The sequence below is a fragment of the Ambystoma mexicanum genome, chromosome 11 (assembly GCF_040938575.1).
Source record: "Ambystoma mexicanum isolate Mex_15411 chromosome 11, UKY_AmexF1_1, whole genome shotgun sequence".
NCBI classification, from domain to species: domain Eukaryota; kingdom Metazoa; phylum Chordata; class Amphibia; order Caudata; family Ambystomatidae; genus Ambystoma; species Ambystoma mexicanum.
This window is the reverse complement of record NC_090934.1, coordinates 1,481,209,620-1,481,237,474: the sequence shown is the minus strand read 5'-3', so window position 1 is coordinate 1,481,237,474 and position 27,855 is coordinate 1,481,209,620. Positions and strand designations below refer to the sequence as shown.

General features: G+C 44.8%; 1 protein-coding gene across 4 annotated transcripts in view; it reads left to right on the top strand.

Annotated features, from left to right (window-relative positions):
* The window catches only part of TTLL13 (tubulin tyrosine ligase like 13), a 307,481-nt gene that overhangs the window by 258,069 nt on the left and 21,557 nt on the right, over nt 1-27,855 (top strand). For 2 of the 4 annotated variants that reach the window (XM_069625209.1, XM_069625210.1), the window contains exons 14-15: nt 6,777-7,128; nt 20,187-20,300. In XM_069625209.1, coding sequence (XP_069481310.1) covers nt 6,777-7,128; nt 20,187-20,300 — 466 coding nt within the window. The remainder of the gene's footprint in view (nt 1-6,776; nt 7,129-20,186; nt 20,301-27,855) is intronic. The other 2 variants (XM_069625211.1, XM_069625212.1) reach the window with 1 other exon arrangement.

Genomic DNA, 27,855 nt, shown 5'->3' with positions numbered 1-27,855 from the left:
TTGCAGCGGAGGAGACGTCGGGATTTGCAGCCAAAGACCCGGCCGATGAAGTCCTTTTCATGAAGAGTGATGACGGGACACTGGAAGGGATTTTGTAGCAGGGATCAATCGGGAAGGCTCCAGGCAAGACTTTCTTTGCAGCGGGATGCGGCTTTGTGGTTTTGGCACCCTTTTCAGGAGCCAGGTAAAACTGAATATCGCTGGTTGGATTCTCGTCTCTAATCTGGTCAAGCACTCTGATGAGGGGCTTAAAGGACTCAAATCATGTCTCTGGAGATCCAGCAGGATGCCACCAAAGTTTCAGCTTGATTTGGAAGACAGTGCACGCCCAATGGCTCGAGCTCCCAGGGTATTAGTGTATTGCAGCCCAGCAAGGTCGCAGCACGTCGTGGGATGGCTCACAGTGAGGTCCTCGAGTCTAGTGGATCACTCTGGGCCAGGGATGTCGATTTTGGAGTCCCCAGGTTGCTTGAAATGAAGGGCTACCGCAGGCTACGGTTACACAGCAAGCTCTCCAGTCTCTGGAAATCGTCTCAGCCGCGTTTTAGTCATCTTCCTTCAGATTCAGGTCCAGTGGTCGACTTGTCAGCAGCTTCCAGGTTTAGAGTATTTAACAGGAACTACAGCACAACTTCTGCAATCTCTCACTGCATTTTTCAGAAAGGAATGGTCTGGCTGTCCAATCAGGTCAGCCAGCCCCCCACTAAGATGAGGCTCCTCTCAGGCAAAGTGAAAGACAAAGGGGTGCAGAGTTTTGGACTCCTCCCTCGCTTCCTGACTTCTCAGATACTCTGTATCCTTGGCGGGGAATACAAAGGATTCTCGCCGAAGACAACATTCCCACTGAGGTCGTTCCCACCTAGAATGGCAGGGGAAGACCTCAGAAACGACAAGAAATTGTGAAAAAAGGAGCCCACCATTTTAGAAAAATTGTGACCCTTTTGTGAATGACTGCGGCTGATTTAACAGCCTTCGAGTAAACATGACTAAAAGTCATAAACGTGAAACTACTGCCACCAGCCATTTAAGCAAACCTGCAATTGTAACACAACTGTTACAGGTAAGTAAGAAAGGGATACATTGTATCCCCCCCAGCACTCCACATAAGGTGGGGTGTGCTGGCTCACCATATAAAATGTAACAGGGGATGAAAATCCCTCTTTAGGACTTGGGAACTGTAGTTCTCACAAGTTTAGCCAGAGAAAATGTAAAAGGGGAGCCCCAAAGGCCAACCCCGCAACAATAGGCTATGTATGCCAAAAAGTTGTGAAAGAGGATCAAATCAAAACGACACTACGGGGAGTCTCAAAAATGACACCCATAAAAACAATAACATGATCTGTGAGTGTGGAAAAAGGTTCCCACTCACTGAGGTATAGGGACAAATATTCCACCAGTCCAGCAAAAGGTTCTGGGGTTCTCACAAGTGAGGGAGATTTAGCACTAAACTTAAAATCTTACCTAACAGTCTGTACATCTCAGCAGTGGTCAAGTGTGTCCAAAGTGGCGACATGAGACTTGGTATCCCAATTCTCTTGCAGTGCCAGGCTCCCCAGAATAAGGCGGAGATGTGCATGGTCCATCAAAGCATGTTTGTGACATGTAACACAGGCCACCTGTCCTGGCTCCAAAGCATAGTCAACAATTTCCCCCAATGCATTTCACATTTTCCACACACCAGGTCTCTGCTGTGCTGCCAGCAGCTGCAGTAGTGAGTGCTAGAGGGAGTAGAGTGAGGCAATCTAGAATCCAAGATGGCAGCCAAGCCTAAAATAGGCTCAGCCTGCCTAACTGCACAACATAGTACCAAGTCAGTAAGTGCAGAACCAGTCTCTATGCAAAGTTAATTATGTTCATCTGCGATTCCTCGTACAGACAGGTAGGTGCCAGGGGGTGATGTTTGACCTGTGTAAAAAGGGCACCTATTATAGACAGAATGTCAGTGTTTGGAGGTGGAGCAGGAACAGCACAGGAAAATGTTAGAGGCAAGAGTGTATGGTGTTGGAGATAGGTGACCAAAGGGAGTTGTGAGGAGAAGGAATGGAGATGGCTCAGAGACAACGCTTTGTCTTGGAAGCAAAACAACACAGAGGAACACAGGTGTGAATCCCAATCCCGCTCAGAGACTGATCTCCATTATTAAGTACCTTATAAAAGATTAATTAAGGAGGAACAAAGAAGTTAAGAGGACGAGTTTCTGGAGGAGTGACGAGGATGAGAGAAAGTATAAGGAGGTGTCAAGGAGGTGTATCGGGAGAAGCACATGGATGAGTGCTAGAGAGTTGCAACAACAATTTCATATTGGAAATTTCAGGTTTTCGGATTACAGGAAATTGAAGATTGCAGTTGGTGAGATTGATTTCCAGGCGAGTTTGAATTTGGATTTTCTTACAAGAAAGTCGTTGGTAGGTCAAGGTGGCTTAGCTAGCCGGGTGTACAAACAAATAGTGAGTGAATATAAAGACAATGTTCAGCTCAGAGACGAGTGGAGTCGAAGAATTGGCTCTGGAATTACAGTGGAGACATGGACAAGGATGTGTGCAAATGTCAAATTTTGTTCCCTGGGTTTGACTGAGAGAACGAGACAAATAAAGATATTAAACCGGGTTTATTGGACACCTGAAAGATTATGGAAGCAAGGTTTGAAAGATGACTCTGAGTGTTGGGCTTGTATTTGTGAAACTGGTACACTGGAACATATGATGTGGGATTGTAGGAAGGTGCGTGAATTTTGGAATGCGATTGGTGTGGTGATGGAAAAGGTCTTGGATGAACCGATAGGTCTTGATTTTGAGACATTAATACTGGGAAATGATGCTACCTTAGATATACTCACTCAAAGCCAAAAGAAGTGGTTATTTAGGGGAGCCATGATGGGGAAAAAAATCATCCTTAGGAATTGGAAATCCGACATGTCTTTAAAAAAAGAGGACTGGTTGAAAGAAATGCTTGATCTGGCATATGTGGAAAAATGTATATATATGAAACAAGGCAAAAATTGTTTGTTTATGAAAATTTGGGGCAAATTTCTGACATTGTATTGATTCTGACAATTTCATATTATATGATGTGTACCTGGCATCTGTAAGAGGGGGGAGGGGGTATTTATGTGTTTGTAATTATGTATATAGTTTTTGCTACGAATTTCTTTGTTATTTCATGTTTTGTTGTTATAAGTAAAATGAAAATAAAACATGAGAACGATCTCCATTATTAAGTACCTTATAAAAGATTAATTAAGGAGGAACAAAGAAGTTAAGAGGACGAGTTTCTGGAGGAGTAACAAGGATGAGAGAAAGTATAAGGAGGTGGAAAGGAGGTGTATCGGGAGAAGGACATGAAGGTGAACAACAAGTGTATATGAGTATTATGAGGAAGGAGCAGGAGGTGAAGGAGAACAAGGAGGTGGCAAGCAGGAACATCAGGGAGAGTGAGGAAGAGGTAAAGGTGAATAAGGAGGTAGTGGCAAGGAGGCACATCAGGAAGAGTGAGGAAGAGGTAAGCCTGAATAAGGAGGTGGCAAGGAAGAGGTCAAGGTGAGTAACGAGGTGGAGTGGAGGAACATCAGGAAGAGTGAGGAAGATGTGAAGGAGAATAAGGAGGAGGTGGCAAGGAGGCACATCAGGAAGCGTGAGGAAGAGGTAAACCTGAATAAGGAGGTGGCAAGGAAGAGGTCAAGGTGAGTAACGAGGTGGAGTGGAGGAACATCAGGAAGAGTGAGTAAGATGTGAAGGAGAATAAGGAGTTGGTGAGGAGGAACATCAGGAGGAGTGAGGAAGAGGTCAAGGTGAATAAGGAGTTCAGGAGGAGGAACATCAGGAAGAGTGAGGAACAGGTCAAGGTGAATGAGGAGGTGGCAAGGAGGCACATCAGGAGCAGTGAGGAAGATGTGAAGGAGAATAAAGGGTTCAGGAGGAGGAATATCCGGAGGAGGGTGGAAGAGGTGACCGTGAATAGGAGGTGGCGAGGATGAACATCAGGAGGAGTGAGGAACATGTGAAGGAGAATGAGTTGGGGAGGAGGAACATCAGGAGGAATGAGGAAGAGTTTTTTTTAAAAAATTTTTTATTTTATCTCAACCAAACAACAGTACAACGAAACATAAATAAACACCTCCAACAACAAAACCAAACGAACAAAAAATAAGGCACTGCAATCCCCATCCCTCCCCCCTATGAGCCTGTAGAGTGTCTTCGCTCTCAAGTCCAGCCGAGGCCGACCCCGCACCAAACAGCTCAGCTAACAATAACTTCCCTGCCGTGAGAGAGCCTATTTCTTCCTCTTCCCCTGCCATACTGCCATCCTGCCACACTGTCGTTTCGGCATCAGCCCATTTTTGGAGATCTCGCCACCAGACCTCCACTCGCGGCTTATGACATTTCTTCCACCCCATGGCTATCCTACATTTGGCAAGCACATAGGCCAGATCTTTAAGTTTCTCAACATGTCGAAGTTTACGCGCCCTGGGATACCCTCCCAGCAGACAGGCCCAAGCTGAATCCACCTTAAGTGTAATACCCCTCCCTGCCAGCCTCCGCGCCACTTCACCCCAGTAGGTTGCAATCACTGGGCACGCCCAGAACATGTGTATCATGTCCGCATTCTCTTCGTTACACTTGGGGCACGCCTGGCGCCCATTATCCAGAAATTTGGAAATTCTAAGGGGGGTCATATATGCCCTGTGCGTAATATAGAGCTGTATCTGCTTAAACCTAGCGTTCCTCGATACCTTTTTATGGTACCCCAGGGCGCGCTCCCACATCCCATCCGACATCGAGGCCCCCATCTCCGCTTCCCATTCCAGTCTCAGGTGCCCCAAATCCTTCCCAACCTTTGTCATCAACATCTCGTACAACCTAGAGACCTCGTGCCCCCCCTCTGATGCGTCATACATTATTTCCAGCGTGGCATCCGGTTCATCGGCCAAAGTAGTTTCGCGCCACGTGCTCCGGACCTCCCGGACCACCCTATGATATGTTACATATTGACCCCTGTGTAGCCCCGACCCTGCCTCCAGTTCATCGAACTCCATCAGGGTCCCATCCTGCCAGATGTCGCTCATAGTGACCAACCCCACTGACTCCCAGTATGTCCGGATAATCGCTCTCAGCTGCCCGTCTTCCTTCGCCAAGGCGACCAGAGGTAACTGCGGCATACACGGCAAGGGGTCACCCATCATCCGACAGGCGCGCCGCCATATGTTCCTGCCAAGGGCTAGCATCTTAGGACGCTCTCTCATCAATGAACCGGTCACCCAGATCACCTCCCGCAGATAGAAGGGGGAACAGTCTCTCCCTAGCAGCCTGTGTTCGGAGGTCTCTTCATCCGAGAGCCACCTGGCCACATACTGCAGTTGCGCCGCTATATAATAGGCCTCAAAGTTCGGCAGCGTCGCGCCACCTTTCTCATAAGAGTTCTGCAATTTCCACAATGCGACCCTGTTGCGCGTGCCGTGCCATAGGAAATTCCTACATACACTATGTAACCTAGCAAAAAACTTCCTAGGTATCATATACGGGATGTTATTAAAGTAATGCAGGAGCCTGGGCAGCACCACCATTTTAAGCATAGCTCCACGACCCATCATCGCTAAAGGCAATCTTTCCCAGAACCTCATGCACTTCTCAATCTTTCCCACAGCTAGCTCAGTATTATGCCTGTGTTCTTCCTCGGTCGTGTGATACACGTCAATGCCCAGGTACCGGAAGGAGTTTGTCGCCCACGGGATCCGCAGCACTGGCAACCTCTCCACCGGTATCCCCACATAACTGCCTAGCGGGAATAGTGCGGATTCTGAGGGTTGACCGCTATGGCGGACAACCAGGCGTACCTCTCCAATACCTCCAAGATATACTGCAAATTCTCTTCCGGATGTTTCAGGTATAACAGCATATCGTCTGCATACAGGGATATAAGATGGCACTCCCCTCCCACCTCTATACCCACCGGGTCATACTGCTGCCGGAGGTAAATCGCTAAGGGCTCGAGGGCCAGTATGTACAACATTCGGGACCAAGGACACCCCTGCCTAGTGCCCCTACCTAACTGCCATCTATCTGACACCACTAGGAATGAGGAAGAGTTAACCGTGAATAAGGAGGTGGCGAGGAGGCACATCAGGAAGAGTGAGGAAGAGGTGAATAAGTGCCAGGAATGGGTCAGAGAAGATTTCAAGTGAGAAAAGGAGAAAAAACTAAAGAGGAGGTGAGTGAAGATATCGCGATAGGAGAGGGAGGATAAGACAGAAGGGGAAGGCTGAAAGTAGTAAGACAGCAGATACCTTAAAATGTTGAGGGGTGTGAGAGGTGGTGGGGTACAGGTGCAATCACATGGTAGATTTTGACAGGAGGGAGGAGGAGGAATGTGGGCTTCTTTGTCAGTTACGAAATCGCTCTCAAGTATTCTGGATCACCCTGGTACTCGTGGGGGTGTGGTGGGGGGGCATGTTCATGACAGCCAGTTGATTCTAGCCCACAAAGCTAATTAAATGCTGGTACCATGCAGGAGCAGATGTCAGAGGGTCAGTTGTAAGAAGGTAATTAGCTTTGATGAAACAGTAACCTGTGACTGAAATGAGTTCTATATCTATCTATTGATATTTCCCGTGCATATTTACTCCCACACAAACTTTAAATATTTGCATGACTTCTGACTAGAGAGAAAACCTGCAAGTAACGACCATTGAAGAATTGTTTTATCAAAGAATTCAACGGTATTCTGATGTTTTCATGCTCGTGGTTGTACAGATGGATTAATTCTCATGTTTCATTTTACAGGCACGATTTGTACATGATTTCTTTCTGTGCCAGGAGAATGAAGAATTGCTCTCTCACCTTCCAGTCTCCTACCTGGGAGCGACAGCAGATCTGACCACGCAGGCTGTCCCATATTCAGCAGGCAGGTCCCATCAAGTGGGGAGCCATGCTTTCATTCCGGGATTCTTTGGAGGGGTGCCACCTTCGACCCAATATACGTTAAGGCGCAGTCCACATCAAAAGAACCTGGTCTTGTCAGGTGGTCAGAATGGAGGAACACTGGCCGGAACCATTGATGCCACTTTTTTTGCCAAGCCGTTGAAGGAGGGAGGTCTGCTCCGGTTTTCCAGTGGCAGAAACAAAGCAGAAGCTAGTGAGTACAGATATTCCTTGGACATTTTAGGCAGAACCCCATCTGGAAAGTGGTAGTTGACCATGGGCCTGCTGGCAGGAAATAAATGCATCGACTGTATGCAGTGCGATTGTAGTTTTTTCATCGTGCATCCAGAGTTGACCAAAAGGTCTAAGGATATGGATGGGTCACCTGACTCCGTTCCTCAAAGGGGGTGTGGGCAAGAACATTTCCATGTTGAGTTCCATTTTTTCATCTGTGGAGGTGAAGGGGCGAAGGGTTGAAGGAAAACATTGTGTAAAAGCCATATATTATTCCAACCCCTCAATCTCTGGCCCTTTCGCCCCCGTGTCTGCTAAATAGTGAGAATCCTTTGTTTCACTCTAGGCTGTTACCTTAACCTGGGTCTTCACGTGGTGACTGTTGATCCAGCTGGCCTTTCGTTCTCAGTATGCGGGTTCCCTCACTTCTGTGATCTCAGAAATGATCTCATTCGGATTTGCTTATGGGAACATTCGATGAATAATTTTCAAATGCTGTGGGCACTGGATTCCTCTACCTCTGCGCATTCAGTCCATGCCTCCATCCTACTTTGCTGTCTGTGTTGGTCACCTCTAGGTGTAAGGGTGTGGTTGAAGGTTGTTCCCATGGCTACCAAGTCATCCTAAGACTTCTGCCCCACTTTTCGTACCTCCGGACTCTGATCTTACACCATCAGTTGGTTCTTGAGATCTTGGTGGCTATTATCCGGTACAAAAAGGTTTAAATTGGAGGAGGGAATGTATTCGTGTCTTCGTGTTGGCCGATCCCTCAGTTAGAATAGTGGTGTCTGCTAGCTAGGTATTCCCTATGAAGGAGTCATGTGGCCTTACCCCATCTCTGTGTTACGTTCAGGTTCATTAAATAATATGTCTGTGTTTATGTATGGTATGGTGTTTTCATGTAGTTATGGTGGGCGTGTTGCATTGTCTGCCCAGGGGTAGAGAAGACATGCAGTCTAAATGCAGATACGTGCGCCCACCCGGGATCTGGGAGTCTGGAGCTCTAAGGCTGGCTTCCCTGCTTCACTACCATGTGGGATCCTAGAGAAATCACTTTATATGGTGATGGTGTTTGGGTACGGCAGAGGCTGCTTAAGGAGAGGCAGGAGTTATGGCCTAGAAGACATCACGTCCAGTCCAGCTTCATGAAGCTCACCCTAACAACGAAGGCCTCCCCACTCAACCAGAAATGGGCCATCTTGGCTAAATCACCTCACCGTCCTGTGACTCAGTTCCCACAGCTGCTAAATCGTATTTGCCAACAACGGAAGCAGGAGCGTTACATGAAAAGTGATGGAGCCTTGGTCCTGGTTTGGACAAAGGCAAATTAAGGAGGTGGGAGCATGGAGCAACACCGGCACTCAGTGTTGTGGAGGATGGGGCGGACAGATGGAAAACTGGATGAGAAGGCTAAATGGAGGGGGGACCGCAGATTGTTTTTACCTTGTGCTTGCTACAGTCTAGACAGATTTAACTTAAGATGGAACTGGTACGGTGAGGGCTTTGGGGCAGTCATCCTGCACATTCTTCATTTTATTTTTTTATTGTGTGTCTTAGTTAAACAAAAACTTCTCACACATTTAATTCATCAAACATTATGGAACTTCTAAAATCGACATCAAAAAGAAAAAAGAAAAGAACACCCTCATTAAAACACATACAAACGAGCATTAAACACCCTCCCAAAGTGAGTTAATGCATATGTTACTCTTAGATTACTCTGGCACTCAGTATAAAAGACAGTATTAGAAGATCAATTAATAAAAATCATAAAATAACACTTTTAAAATTCTCATCGCCGCGATTGCCAAGGCATTCGTTGGCTCAGACAGGAGACGGTGCCGAAGCTTTTCCCAGGCGACTTCAGCTGGTAATGACGTGAATTTCCCCATCAGTTCCCAGCACGCTGTAGAGAGGTTTGCATTGAGCAAATAAATGATGGAGAGGTTCAATTCTCACATTACAGCAACAGCAAAATCTTTCCCACCTCAGGACTTGCACTATAGCTCTCAATGCATCTTTTGTGGGGTACAGCAACATTACGGTCCTACATTGCCTTGATGGATGTTTGTGCATAAGAGTCGACATAAAATGATAGTATTTCACATCATAAATAAAGTGTCTAAAAAGCTAATAAGTAGAGAACCTCTCTGTTAGCCGTCCCATCATGTTCATATAGTAGTTTCTTTACTCTGAGTGGGCAATTAATTAGATCTTAATCCATTGCACCGATGCCTGAAAGACAAACTAAACCAGCATCTGCCCAGCTAGTCAATGGTTTACACGCCCAAAAGACCATGACATCCCTCAGTTCAGCAAACAAGGTACCAGTCAGGGCTGCAATCAGGCCTCTAGAAAAGCTGCAAATGTCTCCAATCTATAGAGGTCTTTAACAACGTGAGCCCCACAACATGCCTAATGGCAGCCAGTGGGGTTCCTTGATGCAAAGCAAGTACCTTTCTCCGGAGTTGTGCTTCACATTTAGACCAATCACCCCCATCCTCAAGAGTCTCAGCTCCATGAATTACCTTTGGAATACTTGTTTGATGATAGTACTGTAGAACTGGTCTTAAAGAGAAGCACACCATTTTTTGTGTGCAGTTGACGCAGTTGAGCTGCAGAGGGAAGGAATGCAGTGTTGCATAATGAAGTTGATGCATAAGTAGCTTTATTAGAACACATTAAAAAAAAACAAATATTTAAAAGATTGTATAACTAAGTTTTTGGCCCTGGATTTCCCAATTAAAAGACCTGTTACGTGTTCTTTTCTTAAAAGAATTCAGTATTAAAGTTTTTGATTTGTTAATAATCAATTCCAAGTCCAGATTCTTGAAGTATGTGTTCACCACTCTCAAAGACCTCTGCAGCCCCACTGGCTTGTAATCAAACAAAGCTATATCGTCCGCATAGAGCAGATAAGGTCTTGGCACGGACCCTAATTTAGGAGGGTTGGACCTAACACCTTAGAGGCAACCGCCCAGATCGGAGATGTACACATTCTAGAGATGCAGGCAAGGCGGAATTGTACGATCGAACAGAAAAAAAGGTCCAACTGTACAAAAAGTAAAAAAAAATGCTACCACCAAAGGTTCGAACACCAAAAGTTCGAACCTTTGGTGGTAGCATTGTAGGTAAACACCCCGCGCACTACACTGTGTGGTATAGTGAGCGGGGTGTTGCGGGGGACACCCCAGAAAAAAACCAGGGTTTGCAGTGGTGTCCCCATAACACCCCGCTCACTATGTAGTGAGCGGGGTGTTGCGGGGGACAACCCCGCAGCACACCCAAAAAAAATAAAACAGGGGCTGCGGGGGTGTGCCCCGCAACACCCCGCTCACTATACTGTGTGGTATAGTGAGCGGGAGTTGCTTGGGACACCTCTGCAGCTCCCGAAACATTTTTTAAAAATAAAAGGACCCTGCAGCGCCGGTTCCCGATGACGGAAGTGAAAGGGAACTGGCGCCGCAGGGTCTCGGCGTGTAAAAAAGGTAAGTAGGGTTTGTTTATGTTGTGGGTGTGGGTGGGGGAGTGTTGTGGGTGTGGGTATGTAGGGGTTTTGAATGCGTGTTCGCATGGCAAATGTGTGAACCTTTTGTAGTTCGCACATTTCTTATGCAAACTTTTCCGTCGCAGACTTTTCCGCGATGGAAAAATCATGCAGATCCGGGCAAGGCAGCTATTTCGATTTTCCTTTCCACCATTTTGTCCGAGCCTTACTTCTGCACCCTCACATAGTTTTAAAAAAATGAACTAATGACCGATATCTTGTTCAACAGTCTGTAACCCACTACGAAGATCAGACCTCGTTCTCGAGCTCTGAGCCAAAAGGTGTTTAACCATTTGCATACAAGTCAGTTCCTGCACACGAGGGCAGTCCACACCACAATTCCAGGCACATCTCTGCTGATCAAAAGTACCACAAGTGGCTGTAGCACATACATCAGCCTATGTGATTGTGTTGGCTCTTAGTGGGGGATTTCCTGGGGTTTTGCCCTCAGCCCCAGCTCACTGATGAAGGGTCAGGAGGCGAAACATGTGCTAGGGCCTTTGCGGTTGCTCAGAGGAGACTTGCTTGGCATTTTTGGCTGAACTGTCTAATGGGCGAGAAAAGGATGATAAGCAAATGTATATTCTATTATGGTATGGTAAAGAGAACTGTCTCCCTCACTTTCTCCATGAAAGTTGGGATGAATGAAGGTTCACCATCAGCCAACACTTATAAACTAAATAATAGCTATTCTCTCAAACATCTATGTTTGTATGGACCCCTCCCCCAAATCTGCAAGGAAAAGAATTAAATTCAAGTCACCCAGCTAGTTTAACATGCGACATTCCTGGAAAGGCTGTAGTAACTGCACATTTCATACAATATACAAGGCATTAATTCATTTTCAAAAATTGATTAGCAGAATGTGCTAATTTAAATATTCTCTTTTACCAAAGTAAACCATTTGATTAGCAATATTGTACTAATATTTTTAATGTCACAAGACGTTATCTTAACCCAATACATGAAATAAGCATCAATACAGCATTTGTGTGTACTGCTGAAATAAGACATTGGTGAGAGAAGCCAGACCTTGCCCTTTCTTTAAAATTCTGCTAGACCTGGAGGTCGAGTAACTTAGTTTACCTACTCGACTCAAGAGAAATGCACTCGACCCATGGCAACGGATGACAATGCATTTAAATGTGCTTTCCTTAAAATGGTGCATGTCACCACAACGCCACTTAATGCTTGGCACACTGCTGCCACCCAGCATCCAGCCATGCACAGTGAAACATGTGTTTGACATTTACTGCAAACAAAGTAAACGTTACATACATGTTCAAACATTCCCTCCAAATGGTACTCTCCCTTTATTACATCTAGTGGCTATTATTATTATTATTAAGAGGGCGGGCGAGTAGACTTTGGAAGCCCAGGATTAATGTCTGTAAAATGTAAAAGGTTAGCAGCATGAATGGACACAAACAGATATGATAAAAAGGCTCTGAAGAAGGTTTGGCCAGCTCTCCACTACAGGTGGTAATATATGCAATCACAATCATAGAGCAAAGCAAGCTCCGGAGGCTAACTACAGTGCATGGTAGTGCAGTAGATCTGTAGATGTACAGAGTGGGTGGAACTATTGATCACATATTTGCGTACACATCTAGTTAGCTTTGTGTATTCATTATGTAAGAGGAACGAAAGTAAGACTAAGCAGAGTAGATGCCATATGTAAGGAAGGCATGGTATCAAGAGTGATGACAGACACAAGTGATAACAGTTCAAGGGTGTTTATTGAAGTTCAACAAGGGTATGATAAACGCCTATCCAATCCTAAATCTAAAGATGGGAGCAAGCTATGACCAGCAAATAATACCGCAGTCCTGGTGGAGTCTGGTCAAAATAAAAGGACCTATACTAATAAACATATTGCCAATCCTTACTTCTAAATACAAATGGTGTGGGAAACAATGGTATACAAAAGGAAAGTGTTCAAGAAATATGTCAGGATAGTTGAGCTGTTAGCTTCCCTTCCCCATGTTTTCAGCACGGGACAAGGTAGCACACTCAAGTTTAGCACAATCTCTGGCTTCTCCAGCACGATGATGCAGTTCAAAATCTCAGTATCAGGGACCTTCTGTGCCAAAGTCTCTTTGACATTCAAAGTCTCTTATTTCAGAGGGGCTGATGCGACAAACATTCAAAGTTCCTTTCTCCTCAGGATTCTCATATACCAAATATCTTTGGTGATTCTCTGTTCACCACGGATCCCCCTCTGTCAGGCTCAAACCCACTTTAACACAAAACCTTCAATTGGTCTCCCTGCGCAGGGCTCGGACCAAATGTATCTAATTTTCCAAACGTTCTTTACTATATCAAAATTGAAGACTTTCGACTGTGCGCTGGATTTTGCTTGACCCGTCGCAGGGCCACTTCGAGTCACAATTCTTTGTTCTCTTCTTAATATAACTTTTTAACTTTCACTTCTGTTGCTTCTCAGCTGGAGACCTTACAGAGACCTTTCGATTGAGCACCCATGCGGTGCCAGACCATTCTGTCAAAGGTATTGTATCTTGGATTTAAAGTTCAAACACTCATCAGCAGTTCAACTTTTCTTGCGTCTTTCATCACACACGTTTCCAACAATGTTCGTTACAGCGTTCGCCATACAATGTTGCTGCTTGCAACCTTGGCTTCAACACAGACCGGTCTTGTATCGGTCTCCCCAACTCACTGGATGTGTTGATTTCACTGGCGCTGCTTTGTTCTTGGAGCCAAGGATGAAACCCGGCGGCTGCTGCTTCTCCCTACCTTGATTAGTGACACAGTAGCTCCAACACACAATACAGGATCCTTCAGCCTGATTTCGTGGTCGTACGCTTTCTAATCTTGAGGGCTCTTGAAAGTAACAGTATCTTGTCAGAAAGGTCAAGGGAATTTCCCTCCTTTGCAATTCCCCTCCTGTTTTTCTGTGTTTCTTCTCTCGTTCAGCTGCCGTCTCGAAACTGCTGCTTCCTCGTGTGATTTGCCTCAGTCCAAGTGTGCTTTCATGCTCTGCCTTTTATCCATTTGGGGAAGCTTAATGGAAGTCGGGTATGAGTAATGGTCAGTAATTGCCTGGCCTCGCCTTACCATTTTATTGGGACATGTCAGGTATACTGCTCGGACGTTAGTCTGTTTTCTCCCAGGACGGGCTGTCCGTGTGAAAGTGTTCATGTTGGAAAGGGGGGGGTGGGGAGTAGAGATCCTACGTATCCTATCTGATAGGATGGTGTAAAAGTGTTACAGGGAAGGGGATACCGAGTCTCACCATCCGGCGTCCACTACCCGGAGACCCCTCACCCAGGTTATCCTCCCGCACTGATCCACCCCCAGGAACTGGATCCAAAAGTGATGGCTGTGTCCTGGCCACCTGGATTACAGATCCCCGGTGACTAGTGGGTGAGACATCTTCTGGTTTGTCACACGTAGGAGGCAGAGAACTGGGCAAACTACCTGCAATATTAAAGTTTGCTGCCATCTCACTTGCAGGGTGTCTGGTATAAAGCACAGGGTGATGAGATGGAATGTCAAGGAGTATGGGATCAGCTCATGGGTCGATGTAACACTCACTTGGTATCCACGGGGACGTCACTCAGCCTGTTCTGACCTTTTACGACCTCGAACCCTTCCCTGGAGGCTATTCGACTGGAGACTGGACCTGAAACACAGGAATGGTAGAGTTTAACTCCCTATTGTCTCTGTGTGCTTGAACCCCTTCTTCCCCGGAGTCCAACCCTTCCCTTTGATCCACAGCTCACCTTGTTTTCTTGGATAGTGTGCTCTCTGTCCTGCCTTCAGCACAGGGGCGCGTTGATTGGTGCGGGCTTGTTGCTGCCTAGTTACTTCACTGGCAAGTATAATGAGTCTTTTGAACAGTTCTCTAACTTTGTTCCTTTCCTTCCTTAGATGATGGCCGGCGTCCGGGGATGGCGGCGTGCTGCTGAGATGAGTAGCGCTGAAGGTGAGTGAGAGCGCGATGCACCCCTTTCGTATTTGCATTGAACTGAGTTCTTTTTCTGTGTCTTTTAGGTGCCGCAACGTTTTCAGCGTGGATCCCGGTTATGAAGATCAAATGCGGTGGGTAAGCGCGGTATGTGGCGCCTCTAGATGTTTCAACGCTAACCTGGAGTGTCTTTTTCCCTCTTGCAGATGGATGAGAAGTTCCGGAGACAGAGTTCCCCCAGAGCGGCTGGGATTCAGGTAAGCGTTTGAAGCTTGTACAGTATTTAGAAATAAGCAAAGATTTGCAGAATGCTTACTAATGTCGTTTTCTGTTCTTTTCCCTTTTCCTTAGGAAGCGGCGTACCGGGATGGGAATGACACCACAGAAGATGCCCGCAGAACAGAAGGAGTGATGACTGATGGGCAGAAGCTCCGCAAGGTAAGGCTGTTCCTAACGGTGTTCTTGTTCTTGCAGGAGCTGAGCGCAGAAGAAAGATGCAGGCCTACTGGAGACCGATCTGAACACGGTGAGTGTCACGCTGCAGGTGCAGAAAACGCAAAGCATGTTTTTCAGCCTGGGTGTGGCTTAAATAGTCTCTGGGTATCCCAGGTGCCTCTGGGCTGAACCACACCCAAAAGACTAGACCGCACATGCAGTTCTGGGAACCGGAATATGTGGGGGCATCCATCTTGTCCCCATCAATGCACTACAAGTCCAATCCCCAATGTTATCCTATGGGAGTGAGTGAGTCTGGTGCCACAAGCGCCAAGTCTGACTCAAAGTGGGTCTTTGGAGGGATGGAGAGGCCCTTGAGGGCCATGTAGGTGATCGTGGCCTGGCTCCAGCCTGGCATCTTGGAGGGCTGGGGACATGAGGGGCAGGAATCATGACAGCCGAGCACCAGTTGCAAGATGTATGCAACCAGAAGGTCACAGAAGTAGGTTTGCAATCAAGAGCATTTAGCTGTGTGATCATGTACATTTTTAAAAATAATTCATTTGTCAATGTGATACATCATATCCAACAAAATGGAATATAGTTGACACTGACATTTAGAAACAATAACCAAAAATGTTATGTAAAGCATGGAGACAATACAGTGTTTTACAGGAGCAATACTGTAATTATGCATTATGTACCAACTTACATTTTTAGGATTGGAATTGCATGACTGTCTTTAAATAAAATAGTTAACACATAATGGTCTGGCAGACATGGTAGAGTTAGCTTAATAAAAGTATCATCCCGATTAACTATACTGAAACAATGTCCCTAAATGCAGGCGCCTCCATAGATAAAATAACATATGAGACCAGTCAATTGTTTGTATTCAACTTCTATATTATTCACAAGAGTTCAAAACCCTATTGATAGTTCAAGGTGTGTTAGTAATGAGTGATTCCTAAATAACAAAAAAAGAATGTATGTCTGTTTTACAGAAATAATTGTGCCAACAGTGTCACACTCTATGGCCTTCTGAGGACAGAACAGGATCAATTCTGTACAATTCAAAACGAAAAAACTATTAGTAGTAAGTTCTGAACTGCAGGTTACCAGACTTCTATCCAGTGTGCAGCTTCAAATGGCTGTGCCCTTCAACAGGCGTGGTTAGCATATATATTGAGTGTATTCACTATCTTTCAGCACAACCTCTGTCTGAGGTCTATTACGTGTTGTTCACACACTCATCATTTTGGCAAGTCCTCTTGATTCCATATATCCTTGCACAGTATCAGTCATGATTAACCAGGGTCTTCTTCCGCCAGCCAAAGCTAAACTGCTGCACCCAATTACTTCTGTTTTTCAATTATTTGAAAAAGAAAAAAAAATGTTTGGCGGAGATGCTTACTGCTGCACTCTCTCCATTAGCCCCTTTGAACTTGCAGTGAACATAGACACGAGGGTGGAAAGAGCCCTCTGGGCAAGAGAAGAATGCAGGGTGAGCTGTGCTTTCATTGGACAGGGTAGCTTAAATAGCTAGCTTTGCAACACAAGTGTCCGTTTACTTAGTAAACCTACAGAATTGCATAGCAAATTGCTATGTGAGACTGCTTAATTCATGCCTTGATATAAATAACTGTACTAATGCTCATAAATATCTCCCATTGCAGTCTTTCTTCTATATCTATGGGTTTTGAATTGTAATATGTCTTTCTATGGGCTCTTGCAAATAGTTTTTCTTTTCTATGTTTATAGCCGTTAACCAGTTTCCTTAAGCTTGCAGGCCACACCACCTTTCCTCTCATTTTTCTCTTATTTTTTTGTGTTCTTATTCTTTTTCTTTTTTCTTCATTTGCTTCTTTTCTTTTCATTTTTCTCGACTTTGTTTTCTTTTACATTTTCTTTCTTTTTCCCTTTTACCTTCATTTTGCAAATCTTTTTTTATTACAGCCGTACAACCACTTATGACCAGGTTGTATTTCTGCAAGGACTTGCAGGATATAGTGAAATGGATTTCAAAATGTTGTGACAGTAAAAAGAATATGTAATGTCACAAAATTGCAAATTTTTCCATTATTATAAGACATCCTATGCATGCAGGTTAGCCATTTCCAGAGCTCCATTTCCGCTGTACACTTTTACGCTTCTGTTTGCAAACAAGTCCTTCAAGAGTGAGTTTCTTCCTCTAAGCTATGAGCTTGACTTGTGCACATGTGTGCAGTGATTGTTAGGTATCCAGAATGACTACTATTGTATCCTTTTGACTAATTACAATGAGGTATACATTGAACAATTTTGTAGCATTTTTGCCTCTTTCTGGAAATGTAATGTATTGGGATTTATAACGCACCACTGGCAGACCTAACTGCATCAAGGAGCGTGCATGGATATAGTGCGATTAGCCTCGAGGGAAGTTTTTTGAAGGTTTTTCAAAAGCAGTCCTAGTAATTTTGTGGCAGGACACTGTGAAACTGACCTATTTAGCATTTTCTTTTTTGCAAATGCAAAGTTTCAATAATCTGGAGGGTTGGTCATATGTGCATTGATATATGATGCTGTTAACAGTGAATGAAACCTAGTGAACTAGGTACCATGTAGCTTATTTAGCCGTGAATACAAAATACAAATCTGGGTGCCCTTGACCAGGGAAGTTGCTAAGTCTGGAAAAGATCCAGGGCTACACTAATGTTGGGACTGTCGGGACTCGGGACTAGCTAGCCTTTTAGTTGTAGCCCCTGAGATTCTATACGGGGCTACAACCAAAAGACCCAGTGCGATAGCCCCCTCAGCCGCCCCCACTCCAGCAACGCCTCTGCCCTTGACTTAGCAGTCTTATAGGAATACAGGACATGATCATCCTTCTGACTTGCCCAGACACACTCTGTATACCTATGCCCAGCCAATCAACAGATTGTAAGACGCTAGCCTATCCACGGAAATGTGGTTCAAATATGCAAAACTTAAGTATATTGATGCAGGCTCGGTCTAACCACTGGCATATCCAGGACCTCCTCACTTTCCAGATCTCGTGTCGACTCAACTTCCTCATTTGTGTCATGATGGGGCTTGTATGCTGGGCTGAATGCCTGCAGTGTGCTATGTGAATTGAAAATAAAGCGGTCTAATGCAGGTTAAAGTGCTAAACCCTATATTTGCATTCTCTTCAGGGGACGGCGAGTCCACCATCACCCATGGCGCATTAGTTCACTCCTGTGTGTAGGACATGTGTTGCTGCTAGCATAGTGATTTGAAGCTACAAAAGCAGAAGCTGGACCATGCCGGGCCAATAGTAGAACGGGGTTTACTGCACATGTGGTTCAAATCCTGTTTAATAGGTGCAGCAGGCTAACTGGGCTGCACAAGTCTGGAAGCATAAATTGAGCAAATGGGCTACAACCTTTTCTTAGCCCAGTTTATGCACTTGTTCAAAAGGGAGCAAAAAACTGCCTGATGCCCTCTGAAATTATTCCATTGTATTAATGAATTCATCTCTTTATCACATGCCTAATACTGGAGACCAGTCTGAGTGCGGGACGGGGATTCAAACCTGTGTTGCTCTGTGTTGTCTTGCTTCCAAGACAAGCATGTTGCCCCTGATCTATCCTCCCGGCCCATTCAAATATCCTACCGGTATTGATCCATTCACTTAATAATGCTTCCTTAGCATAAGGTTAAGAATTGCATTTTGCAGGGGCGGGTGGCGTAATAGTTTCCTGGAGTTCTTTCCCTTTTTTCTAGAACTATGAAATGGAGCAAACAATATAGATTAATCAGAATTTATATTGCAAATCACAGTAACTGAGATGCGTTCCATCCCAAAGAGAGTTCAACATTACCTTACCTGCATAATGCTGGCCGTAGAAACAAGTGAAAATGTGTCTGCCTCCTTGGAAGCTCAGGAACCAACGTTTACTCAGATTTACTTATATGTGAAGAGAGGAAGTAAACATAGAAAACATACTCAACATGTCCCTTTCATGGTTAAACCAAAGACCCAGTAGAACTTTATGGAATTATTTACATCAGTAAATGGAACAAAGAAAGTAAAACAGAGCCCAATTAAGCAAGTTACATGAAAACCTGCCAATTTATGTATTCAGTCAATCCTTCAAGAAATTCCTATTCTATAAAAAAATACTCCAGAGCGTTTCTCTTTTTAGTAGTTAGATTTCTCTGTTGTGTCATCGAGAACAAGGTTTCACAACAGCGAATAGCAGTGCTCACACTAGTCTTACAGAACGATTCCTGGTGGTGTAATGACTTGCACACTCTGGTGTTGAAATTGCATATATCGCTTTTTTTGACCAATGGGATGATCTTCAAGCTTGCGTTTGGTTTGGCCAACATACATCATGTCACAGGGGCATGTCTGTGCGTATTTTTCAGTGACACGGTTGACCAAGACTTTCAGCAGAATCCTTTTACCCAGTGTGGGGTAAGAGCCTCTTGCATTTGATCATATTGCTGCAGTATGAACAGTTCAAGCAAGGGTACATGACCCCTATTCCAGTTAAGTGAGTTCTTGTGTCATGGTGACTTGTATCTGCATATATTAAAGACAAGGTGGTGCTTCAGGTGAAGTCATCTTTTCTATATTAAGTCATATGTGAATTTCACATCAACCAGTCCATATAACTTTCAGCTTTTTTCTCTCCACCACGTCCATCTAAAGCCAAAGATTGGCTTGAAGTCGGATGTGCACAGAATGGATAGGCAATTGTTTGTTGCTTTTGGTCATGTCTCCAAGGGGGTGGCTGTGACCAGATAGCCCATCTCCAGATAGACTGTTTGATGAAAACCAAATAATTTGTCCCTTCTCCCCATGGGAGAGCCACCCCCTTATGGACTTGGGAGGTGAGCCCGCTATGCAACCCCCTCTGTCGTAGAGAGGGCCAGCAGGATCCCACTGATGTAGCCCTCCCTCACATCACCCCTTTGGGGACAAGGAATGCTAAAGAAGAACTCCCCCCGCCTTCCCTTTCCCATAAGCCTGACATATTTATTGATTACTTGCGAAATGAGCAGGTCAATTATGTGCAGAGCCCTTTTAATGTGGAAGGCTCTGTTTCTGACCTTCTTGTGAAAGCCAGCACCAATAAAGTTTCTTCTTCCATTCCAGGGAGGAACTTAAAGACCGAACAAGCACTAAAGGAGAGAACACCTGCCGTGCAGCGAGGAATGCGTGCTCACAGAGCCGCTCAGAGGAGGAACCGCGTACGAAGCGGGTGCCATGGTAGGTGGAATCCAGAAACAGAGAATGCTGTAGATTAAATGAAGGCAGAACCTCGAACCAGAGAGAGACTGCTTAGGCAGGAAGCACCACCACCAAAGGTAAGAGGTACCAGCGCCCTAGCACAGATGCAAACTCTCCCAGCCGGAACCAGACCGCTTGGAGCAATGCCATCGAAAGGGCCAGAGAAGCCCATAACCTATGAGGGGCTAACCAAGAGCACACCCCAGGACAGGACGAATGTAATCGAACAAACGAAGGGGCCAGAGAAGCCTGGAGTCCGTGAGGGCCAATTGAGAGCATACCCCAGGACAGGATGAACGAAACTGGACAAAAGAAGGGGCCAGAGACACCAGGAGTTTGCAAGGGGCCAACTGAGAGCCTATCTGAGGACTGGGTGAACGAAATTGTACAAGCAAAGTGGACAGAGAAGCATGTAGCCTGCGAGGAGTCAACCGAGAGCACACAATAGCAAGGGGTAAATGAAACCAAACAACCAACTGGCTAGAGCCCACCCGAGGCCAAGAAAATCGGCAAAACCACTGGAAGGAAAGAAACAGCGAACCAGACCAAGGAAGTGAGGGCCCAGGAGAGAATATTATCGGACCTGGGTGTACCGAGACTCCCGGTGTAAAACTGTCTATCCATGGAGAAGAGGTAAAATCCTATGGTTGGATGAGGACATTGTTTTGAACACAACAGGAACTTTGAGAGACATTTTCTTTTGAAAACATTCTTTGAATTTGAGACACAAGAGTTTCCAAACTCTGGGGTGAGGTCAGAAACCAGCCACCAATAATCCTGTGATGAAGCCGTAGCTTAGGATCCTTCTTTCTAATTGTCCGTAGAGCAAAGTAGTGTTAGGTTAGCTTAGGTTTGGAACAGAGGACTGACTTCAGTCTGAGATATCCTGCCGAGCAGCTTTTTGTTATTTTATAGCATAGGGAACTCATCTTAGAAGTTGGGACTAGAGCAGGTTTTCTTGACTTTACTTGATAAAGCAGTGTTGGACTATGCCTCCATGTCCACCTCCTTTGTCTGACCTACCAAAACTGTTACATGCATTAGACCTCTATGAGGCAGTGCAGAGGACACCCCTGGAAGGATTTGGCATTGAAGGATGTGACACGACACAGCTTAAAATTAGGACAGATGCAGAAACCGCCTATCATTTTGTTCTGGTCTATAGTCCCCCCGCCCTCATCCCGTGCCAAAATTTGCTATGCAAATTTGTCTCACTCTCCTTCGTATCCTGAAATCTAACATCAATGCCCTGGCCTTGGGGGACTTTAATTCCTGGCTGGGAAATTAGAATGGCTCCCATGCAGGAATTCTGGAAAATTCCCTAGAAAGTTCATCAGAACACCTACTCACACTATAGGGAACACCCTGGACTGGGTCGCCACACACACGGTTGTAACAACGGATGTGGTGGTAGCTCCTTGTCATTGGTTGGACCTTTTTTTTGTACATTTTACCCTACTGTCTGACAAGACTGTAAGAATGAGGGAGGTGAAAAAAGTAACGTTGACCATGAGGAATTTGAAGAAACCTCCCCGGAAGCAATGATACTGTGGCTACTGCCTCTGGCGGGGAAGGTTACCAGCCTTACCTTAGTGGAGGACATTGCATGCACTTATCAGCAATCGGTAAATGAGGCTACTAATAGGTTAGCCCCTCTTAAAACTAAGCAGCAGGTGGAGAGAAGGGCTCATTCTTGGTTCTCCATGGATCTAAGTCCACCAGAATCAAGTGTTGTTATGCTTGGAGATCATCTCAGAATGCCCAGGACAGGGAGATGTATAAAAGAGCTGCAGAAAAGTTTGAAGAAGCTGCGATAGTAGCAAAGAAAATGTTGTTTGATGTCCAGATTGATAAAGCGCAATTTGAATCCAAGGAAATTTTCAAGATCTTGAAAGAATTCGATCACCTGTGTCCTGATAAATCTGATACCATCAGTAAAGACTCCATCTGGTGCACCTCTATCCAGGACGCTATGCTCGGAAAGCTCCCTCACATTAACAGTGAGATTGAGACGAACCAGGAAATGATTAGATCCCTAGGAGGTCATCTGGGTGTACGTCTAAAATGATGAAAAGGTAGTTTAGCTTCAAGCCTATATCAGAAGCGGCACTTGCTCGGCTTATTGATAGACTTACACCTACAAGCTGCAGAGGCGATGTCTGCCCTGTAATAAAGGCATGCACCGCTGCACTGATGGGCATACTTTGCAAGTTTGTCGATGCATCATTTAGAGAACATTCTGACATTCTGTTCCAACCTCCCTCAAGAATGCTTGGATTACCTCTTTATTAAATAAACAGGTTTGTGTCCAGAAATGCCAGGTAAGTACCGGGCTAATCCTAGCATGGCATTTCTACTGAACATTTTTGACTGGGTAGCATATACACAAGTCGCGGCCCATCTGAATGCCCAGGGATCCTAAATAAATGACAGTCGGGTTTCAAGCAGGGCTATGGGACAGAAACGGTATGCTCAATCTTGAATCGAGGCTGTTACAGATAATGGATAAGGGGCAGTCTGCGTTGCTTATGCTCCTGGACTTGGCTGCCGCCTTTGACCTGGTGGACCATGAGTTAATGGCGGCCAGGTTAAGGGAAGTAGCAGGTTTTTCAGAGAATGCTGTCTTGTGAATAAGCTCTTTCCTGAGTAATCGCTGGTGCAGAGTCTGCAGCAGAATGCGGAAGCACAACCAACTCTATTGACATATGGTGTACCCCAGGGGGCCTGCTTATCACCTTCCCCATATAATATATTTATGGTACCTTTCTTTGATCTTTTGGAAGAAAATGGTGTTGGAGTCCCAAATTACGCAGAGGACATTCAATGTGTCCTCCCGTTGTTGTGTATTAATCACAATAATGAAAAAACAGTCAATAATATCTATGAACTCATAGAAAACTGGATGGTAAGTAATGGTCTGGTTCTGAACAAGGAAAAGACCAAGTTGATGGTGATTGGTACTGAAGGGATAATCCGTAAATTGGTAATGGATTATTCTCATTTTCGTGTGGCAGGTGATGACATCAAGACCAAAGAAAAAGTTAAAACTTTAGGGGTCTATTTAGGCCAACATTTGAATATGGAAGCGCATGTGAGTGGTTCAGTCTCCTCCACGGCCTATTATATTAAATTGCCGGCACAGTGCCGCCATTATATCTCCCAAGCCAACTGTGAGACTGTAGCAAGAGTTGTTATAGCGTCATAGATTAACTACAGTCGTAGCGTGCCAGTGGGCATATCGAAGTCAGAATGTGCCAGATTACAAATGTTGCAAAATAGTGTGGTTGGAGTAATCCTTGGCCTCAAGAGGAGAGATCATGTATCTGAAGCGAGACGCAATTTAGACTGGCTGCCAAAAGAAGCGAGGACTGAATCCTGCCTCTTACTGATCACTCACAAGTGTCTAATGGGATCAAGTCCTTTAAACTTGAGGGAAGTACTGGTCATGAAATCCAGTACTAGGTGCTTGAGATCAAACAATACCAATCAGCTCAAAAATCCAACCTGTAAATTGATATTAGTTACAAAATGTGATTTCTCTTTGGCTGCTCCAAGCGCCTGGAATGCTGCCCCCTCACCACTGCCCCCCTCCCCCAGCCCTTAAGGAAACTTGGTCCATTGTTATGTTTTGAAAAAATCTAAAGACCTTTTTGTTCAGATAATTTTTCTGTTGAACCCAGTGCTAGTTGCTTAACATGACCCGTGTGGGTATGACACCACGTCCCCTTGGCTGTGTTCGTCTTCCTGGTTGTATGTCTGTTTGGGTCTGTAAGCCTCAGGGTCATTTGGTGCGCATTATAAATGCATTAAAGTAAATGGATTGTGGTGCATTCCACCAGGGTTCTTGTAGCAACATCGGCCTTCTGAGTGGGTACTGATTCCTGATATCTAGAGGTTGGAGAATTCGTCAACTATCTACGTATTTTCTACCACTACTGTCTGGACGCCGTTGCTAAGGCCCTGTTTGGAGTATCTGTGGTGTAGCTCATTTTTGGGCGAAAAGACACCTTTGCTGCTTGGTGCATCCAAGGCTCCTACATCCTAACTGGATGGGAATTTCTGGGAGAGTCTTTGAATGATAAGAAATCTGCGGAGGAGTTGGTATCCATTAGGAGAATACGTTACATTCCTTACAGATAACATTGGCTCCAAAAGATATCATCTGCCTTCTTCCCTTAACTCAGAATATTCCCAATCCACCTGTGGCAGAAAGTATCCAAGGAACTATTGGGATCAGGGTGGGGAGCACCACATATAAAGGGGGCAGTGTCCCCTACATGGTGGCCAATAGACACCCTTGTGTTGTGCAGGTGTGGGTGATGCCACCTGGCACTATGGCAGCATGAATCGAATTTTCAAACTTTCCAGCCTGGCAGCTGGACATTCCAAAGTTTAGGAATTTAGAGAGGAGACCTCATGTCCAGCAGAACCACCATTAGCCATAGGTACGTACATTGTTCTTTGATGTCAAGAAGGCGTTTGATTGAGGTACTTGGGAATGTCTTTGGTACAGACTGAAGACATGCAGGTTGGAACGGAAAGCATAACATTGATTAAAGTTTTCTATTTAAGCCCCAAGGCATTGGTGGGTACAGGCAGGATGTGCTTACATGAGTGAGAGCCACACTGAGATCACATGGAAATCGTTATTGACCTCCTCTCATCCAATCCAAATGTAAAGAGTGCAGGCAATGCAATCAATACCTGATGGTATTGATTGCATTCTGACTTTAAAAGCAGACAGGGAAACAATAATGACGTTTCCTTGTAAAATGTCTGTAACCAAGGCACTGCCTTACAAGAGGCCCTTTTTTCACTCCAAAATCCTATTTAGCAAACCAACAAGAAAGCTGAAACATGGGAAAATACGTTCATTTTTGTTTATAGAGAAACTGTATACTTGTACACTACCCCTAATGCACGCCCATGTTCAACCCACTACAGTTTTATTAAGTTTGCAATTGGAATGCCTGCTGTATGAAGACAAATTTCTTCTTTAAATACAACAAATTAAGACCATCCCTAATTTACTAATTCACTTTGTCGATTTACTTTCTCATTATTAAACTAGCATTGTTATTTCCGCTCAATGTTGTGCTATTAGCCTTATAGACATCGGCAGGGGTCATTATCACTTGGGATAATGACCCTTGCCCAATTTATTGCCCTCGGCTACGCCTCACACCATAACTTGGTGGTGGGTCATTATACCGCAATAACGACTCCACCATCAGTCTATAAGGCTATATTATTCACTCTAGCGATAGTCCTTAGTGGAAACCTTTACGTGAGATTGGGCATAGGTATGTGTAATACCTACCCCCACCTGCGAGGCTAAGAACCTCAGGGTCATCTTTGACTCCACCCTTTCCTTCTCCGCCCACATCTCTGAGGTCTCTAAAAAGTCACATTTCCTACTGCACCGCCTCAGAGGTACTCTGCCTTTCCTCTCCTTCCCCCAGAAGCTCATGGTATCCCAAGCTCTGGTTCTCTCTAGCTTGGACTGTTGTAACAGCCTCTTTCTAAATGTGTCTCATGGTTTCCCCGGAGAAGTCATCAAGACTAATGTTGTAAGACTGCATAAGTTGTGTGAAGTAGAACTGTGCTACAAAAGTACTTGCAATAAAAATATTGTTTTTAAGTACTTGTAATAGTGTTGATTTGTCCTGGTAGGGGAGTACACCTGGACAAGTGGACCTTGCAGTGAAGGTCTGGCAGGTGATTGGACCAGGCAGAAGTCTTTGAAGTACTGTGGCATGGTTAAAAGTGGTAAAGAAGAAGTGGTAAGACCACAAAAGCGTATGGTGAATTATTGCAGAATCATCCTGACCAAGTGATATTGCAGATGCAAGTATTTTGTGAACTGTCGCAGAGTTATCCTAACAGAAGTATTTTTGTTGATATTGATGAACCGTGTAAGTACATTATTTTCGGAGAAGCAGTCGTGTGGAACTCTACCATCAGTGGAGAGATAAAAGACTTGCTGGACATTCTGGACTGTTGGTCCAATAGAAGCGAGAGACTTACTGGAGCCAGAGGGACTTTATTGGAACTTTGTTGCAAGACGGGTTTCCTTATTCCTTAGAACTGTTGCTTTAAATCCTGATTGAATCTGGGGACGGGGACCCGCCCAGGTTACAAGGATGAACGGTTACCAGACTTTGCACAGTATTGTTCATTTTGTTATATCTGAATTGCCAGCTATTATCCTGTCGTGTTTATTGTATGTACACATGTGAGGGACAGAATCCTTAGCGTGTTTCCTTTCGTTATTTTCATAGGCAGGGAAATCCTTGTTAGAGTATTAGGGACAATGAGGCAATTATCAAACCTTTTGAGTTTAATAAAATGGCATCATATGAAAAACCTTCACCAAGTTGTCTGCCTTAAATTCTGACCCCTCACGTATGCCATAGGCAGGACTAACGTGAGTAATATCATTATATGCTGACAATCTTCTTCTGTGCTTGAGGATCCAACAGAGACATTCCTGGAGATGCTGGAACTGGGATGCATTGAATACCCCCGCCATCCCTCCTCCAGAAATCGAGTCAATGCTTCGTACCCAGGATGTTTCGTACTTGGTCCAATTCGTCCAGCGTTTTGGACTGTGCCCCCGTGCAAAAATTTGATGTTTTCCTCTATGGGAAAATGAATGGGGACTATAACAAAACTGTGTTTTTTGTTTTCTTAATAATATTTTTAATTCTTAACAGATCTTTCCCAAAAAGTCCAGTCTGGGGGTATGGGGGCGGTACGTACAATTGTGTCTGCCAATTTTCAGCCAAATCTGTTGTCTGAGTCGAAGGTTATCAGCAATTCATTTACCGGGTTTTCTGTGGTCCTCGATATCAACTGAACTATAGTGTGGCAGCCACCGCACTATAATAACGGGGTTTACCTCAATTTTGGAGCACTATAGAGGATACATAGATTAAGGATGAGTAGTATATGGTATAGCGAAAATGTGTGGCTGGATTTCCCAAATTTAGCACTCATCTCACAACCGACGCAATGTTTTATAGAATTTAGGAGTTGTCGAAAAAGGTGGCCAGCCTTTCCGCTAGCATGACATCTATGGCCCTAGCTCTTGAGATTACTGTAATAGAAATGTCAGTGGCCGACGTAGCTGTGCAGTTGACACGCAGAATGGAACATAGCCTGTAAGTACAAATGAAATCTATCATATAACTCTAGATTTAAATGTATTCATGTTCATATAGTGCATTAATGTTTGACACCTAAACAACAGAAATACCTATATTTTTAACTTGGAATGCTCCCGGAGGTGCCCTGTACAATGACACGATAGTGCCAGGTTCTTTCACTTGGTATGGGCATCCTTGCAAGCTTAAGAACAGTTGTAGCAGGCAACACACGATCTAGAAAAACAAGCAGGATGCGTTTCATTTACATGACCCAAAGACCTGTATTATGACAACACTTCTGGTTTAGAAAAAAGATAGGCATGCCCTTGTTCCAGTTTTTAAGACTGGGTCTAGTGTTGGGCAAGTGGCTACTAGCAAGAAGCAGA